The following is a 4,052-nucleotide window of genomic DNA, read 5'->3' as shown; positions in this document are numbered from 1 at the left end:
ATGCATTCAATACAAACACTTAAACGTTTTTTAGACGTTTAGGTAGCTCCCAGTAGAAAAATATCAATTCAACAGCGGCCTTTTAAAGCATTCTCACTTCAATTAATTAATTAATTCCTAATTGAGTTTAAATTAAATATTGTCATGTTTTTAGTGCATGAATCTGAATTGAACAACCTGATAATGCTCACTCTGGTTATTGTTATCTGGTTGCTCACTACGTGCTCTTGCGCGCCGAATCCAATCAATTAAAAATGAAAACTGTTGCCAGCGCGAGAAGAGAAATATCATCGGTTTTATTGATACATACGTACGTATTAGCTTTTTATATAATATAGATAGATTGTGTACTAAGGATAATTTTGGTTTTGTACTACAGTACTGTTTTTGATTACATGTTTATTTTTGAAATTTCGTTAAATTTTTTTTTAAGTTTTCCCATATTAATTTAAATCGTGTACTAAAGATAATTTTGGTTTTATGCTGCAGTACCGTTTTCGATGACATGCTTATTTTTGAAATTTCGTTAAATTTTTATTTAAGTTTTCCCACATTAATTTAAATCGTGTACTAAAGATAATTTTGGTTTTGTGCTGCAGTACCGTTTTCGATGACATGCTTATTTTTGAAATTTCGTTAAATTTTTATTTAAGTTTTCCCACATTAATTTAAATCGTGTACTAAAGATAATTTTGGTTTTGTACTGCAGTACCGTTTTCGATGACATGCTTATTTTTGAAATTTCGTTAAATTTTTATTTAAGTTCTCCCATATTTATTTAAATCGTGTACTAAAGATAATTTTGGTTTTGTACTGCAGTACCGTTTTTGCTGAAATGCTTATTTTTGAAATTTCGTTAAATTTTTATTTATGTTCTCCCATATTAATTTTAATTTGTGCTTCAAAATTGATTTTAATCTTGTTAATTAAGCTTAATATTTAAAGTTGGTTTTTGAGTAACGCAACGTCATATAACAAAGTTGAAATTGGAAATTACATGGATTGATCAAAATAATGGAAACACTTCTTTACCAACTCTATTTAAACAATCTTTCTCTCAACCGCAAATGTTTAGATGTTGCACTGTCTAGTCACTAGTTTACTAATCGGTGACTAGTCTATGCACTACTACTACACTGATTGTAAACACATGTAGATTACTAAACAATAAAAAGAAAATAGAATGCTCTAGTTTTTACACAAATATACTTTCAAGTCCCTTAGATATAATGCATTAAAAATGCCTCACAATTTAAAACAAGTAACTACGAAAAAAATAATAAAGAGGTGTTTCGAATCAGCACATTAAACCGAAATAATGTAGAATTGAAATACAATCTAAGTTAAGTTCCAAATCGAATTGAAATTCTTCATATTCTTTCTTACGGAGGGAATCAAATTAACTTAGAATAAAAACAAAATTTAATTCACTTAACTTAAAAGAAAAAGTTAAGTTAATGAATACGAAATTCTGTATTAATTTAATTAAAGAGAAACAAAATACGAACTAAGTTTTGAAAAAATAATTGTAATAATAAAAATAATTTTAATAATAAAAAAAAATCTAAATAATAATATAGCTCAACGAGTAGAAATATTTTTAGGAAATTAATGAAAACTTTTTTTAGTTTGAAAAATTGATATAATTTAAACACTTATAAAAATTTTAAGGTCGTTTCAAACAATAAATGTTATAATTTCACTGAAGAATATTTTTTTTTCCCTTTGTTGCAGGCGAGTTCAAATCTGCAATTAGTATTTTTGCAAGTCAGTAATATTTTCTGCACCGGGTTTTTTTTTAAATTCACTCCTGTGAATATTGAGTGCCCCTACTTCTCTACTACGTAAGGAGTAGTCGGAAAGGGGGGGGGCGATAATGGCTAAGAAGGATACTAGATCACAGGTTTTTTTTTTGTCTTTAATATTGCTTTTAAGGTAACACACAGGTACATGCATATAAACTAATACGTTCTTCATAAGCTGTAAATTCAGAGAAATATAAACTGAAATATAAATATCATTTTTAAATGAGTTGATTCCGGAACAATTCTAATTTCCACATTTAAAATCCTCACACACGAATTAGATAAAATTAAATACTTGGATTAATGTAACAACAAAAAAAAATTTCCAGTATTATTTATAATTGTACTTATAATTATAGCCTTATTTTTGAAAACCTTTTATCTTATTAATTTACTATTTACATATTAGTGAGTGATTTATTCAATGACATCTTTTAATGTTTAAGTTTGCTTCTTTTTCTTTGTCTAAAGATTAACGTTTAATGTTTAAACATTTTTATAAAATTTATATTTGTTCAAACAAAAAATACATTTTTTTTACTATTAATACTTATAAAATTGGTAATAAAAATTATTAATACAAAATATAATCAGAAAACTAGTAATATGTTACACTAGTTGAAATATATGTATTTTTCGTCATACTAAAAGAATATTTCTTTATAATTTAAGAGCATACATTTTAATAATTAACTCGTAATACCATATAGATATTTTCTGTTTCACATTAGAGATGTTTAGAGCAGTAAAATAATGGCTGTGGATACTAAAGCTTGAAAATTAATTTTTTCCCCCAAAATTGACGTTTTTACACCAAACTATTAACAAGTATTGTTTCTAGATAGGTACTCTGCGTGTTTCCAGACTTTCCTTTAGATAATAGCACTATACACTGAAGCATGTCATTGCCTTTATTGAAATTATGATATTATTCACAAAAATGTTCTTAACAAATTTTTTTTTTGTTCGACAACGTGGCTTATTATTGTATTACTCCAAGTATTTTATGTATGGATTTCAAGTAATCAATGAAATCTATCTGTTTTTAACAATTAGGTTAGCATAGTAAATTTTACTTTCATAATGTTCATTGGAGAAAAAAAAGAAACTTATCTCTTTAATTTCACTTTAATTAGGATTATGATTTTGGTACTTACTTGGCAGACAGTGTCGCTGGTCTCTCTGGTGACATTTGCACATGAGACGAGAGACCATTTTCTTTCATTATAGGTACTAGAGTTGTACTAGATTTAAACGATACGCCGTTGTTCAGTTTATTATCATTGGCGACACCTACGACATCGTTCTGGTGCAAACTTGCTTTTAAACTACGAATTTTTTCATCTGGAATAGATTCCCTTCGTCTACGATGCGAAGGTGATTCAGACGATGGTATCAGGCTGGTAATTCTGGTGGTGCGGGACACCCCTTCCTCGTTGAATGTTGTCACCAATCTCGTCGTGTACCCATCTGGTACGCGAATCAGAATCTCAACTTCCTCATCCACTGGCAACTCCTGAAGAACATGAAGACATTGCTCGTATGGTAAGTGCTCCAAATCTTTATTATTTACCTTAAGAATCTGGTCACCAGGTCTTAAGAGCCCGGTCTTTATAGCCTCACTCCCTCTGATGAGTTCGGCAATGACCAGACCAAGATGTTGAGGACGCGGGGTCACAACAATACCAAGACCAAGTGACGGCCTCTTTGCTATGCGCACTGAAACAGTTGTTGGCCATTTTGTTGATGTATTTTCCATTTTTTTAATATTTCGCTTCAAATTAAAAGTAAAGGAGGAAGAAAATGTCACTCTAAAACAGTAGTTGTTTTCTGGTTGATGATATTACAACTTTATCTAGTGATCTGATTCTAAAACAAAAATCAAACACATACTATTTAATCATTTTTTTATAATTATCAAAATTCCTTCCAACTTTACTTCGTATTTCTTAATTTCTTTCTTCACTTCATGGATAACAGAATAATTAGGTTTGTTTTATTTCCACTAAATATCAGCTACTAAATGTCCGTAATTATCTCGTAAATAAAAATCCAGTCCATAAATACATATCATAAAAATAAATTCTAAAAATATCGTCTGCGGTTCAAAAAAGTTCTTTTCAGTTATCTTCAACTACACCTGTTGAATAAGTTATTAAATTTCGTCGCATCTGCGGATGACGATCGCTGAAAGAAAATGTTGCATTTGTTGATGTGAAACTCTGGAAAAGCAAGACGCGCGCCATG

At 29.3% G+C, this 4,052-nt stretch overlaps 1 protein-coding gene across 1 annotated transcript in view; it reads right to left on the bottom strand.

The window, feature by feature from the left end:
* Nucleotides 1-3,647, bottom strand: part of LOC107440636 (Nitric oxide synthase) — a 182,790-nt gene extending 179,143 nt beyond the window's left edge. The window contains exon 1 of the mRNA XM_071182104.1: nucleotides 2,963-3,647. Coding sequence (XP_071038205.1) covers nucleotides 2,963-3,564 — 602 coding nt within the window. The 5' untranslated portion in view covers nucleotides 3,565-3,647. The remainder of the gene's footprint in view (nucleotides 1-2,962) is intronic.
* Nucleotides 3,648-4,052: the final 405 nt, after the last annotated feature.

The sequence above is a fragment of the Parasteatoda tepidariorum genome, chromosome 6 (assembly GCF_043381705.1).
Source record: "Parasteatoda tepidariorum isolate YZ-2023 chromosome 6, CAS_Ptep_4.0, whole genome shotgun sequence".
Taxonomy (NCBI): Eukaryota; Metazoa; Arthropoda; class Arachnida; order Araneae; family Theridiidae; genus Parasteatoda; species Parasteatoda tepidariorum.
Note: the sequence above shows the minus strand (reverse complement) of the source record. Positions and strands in the feature narration are given on the sequence as shown.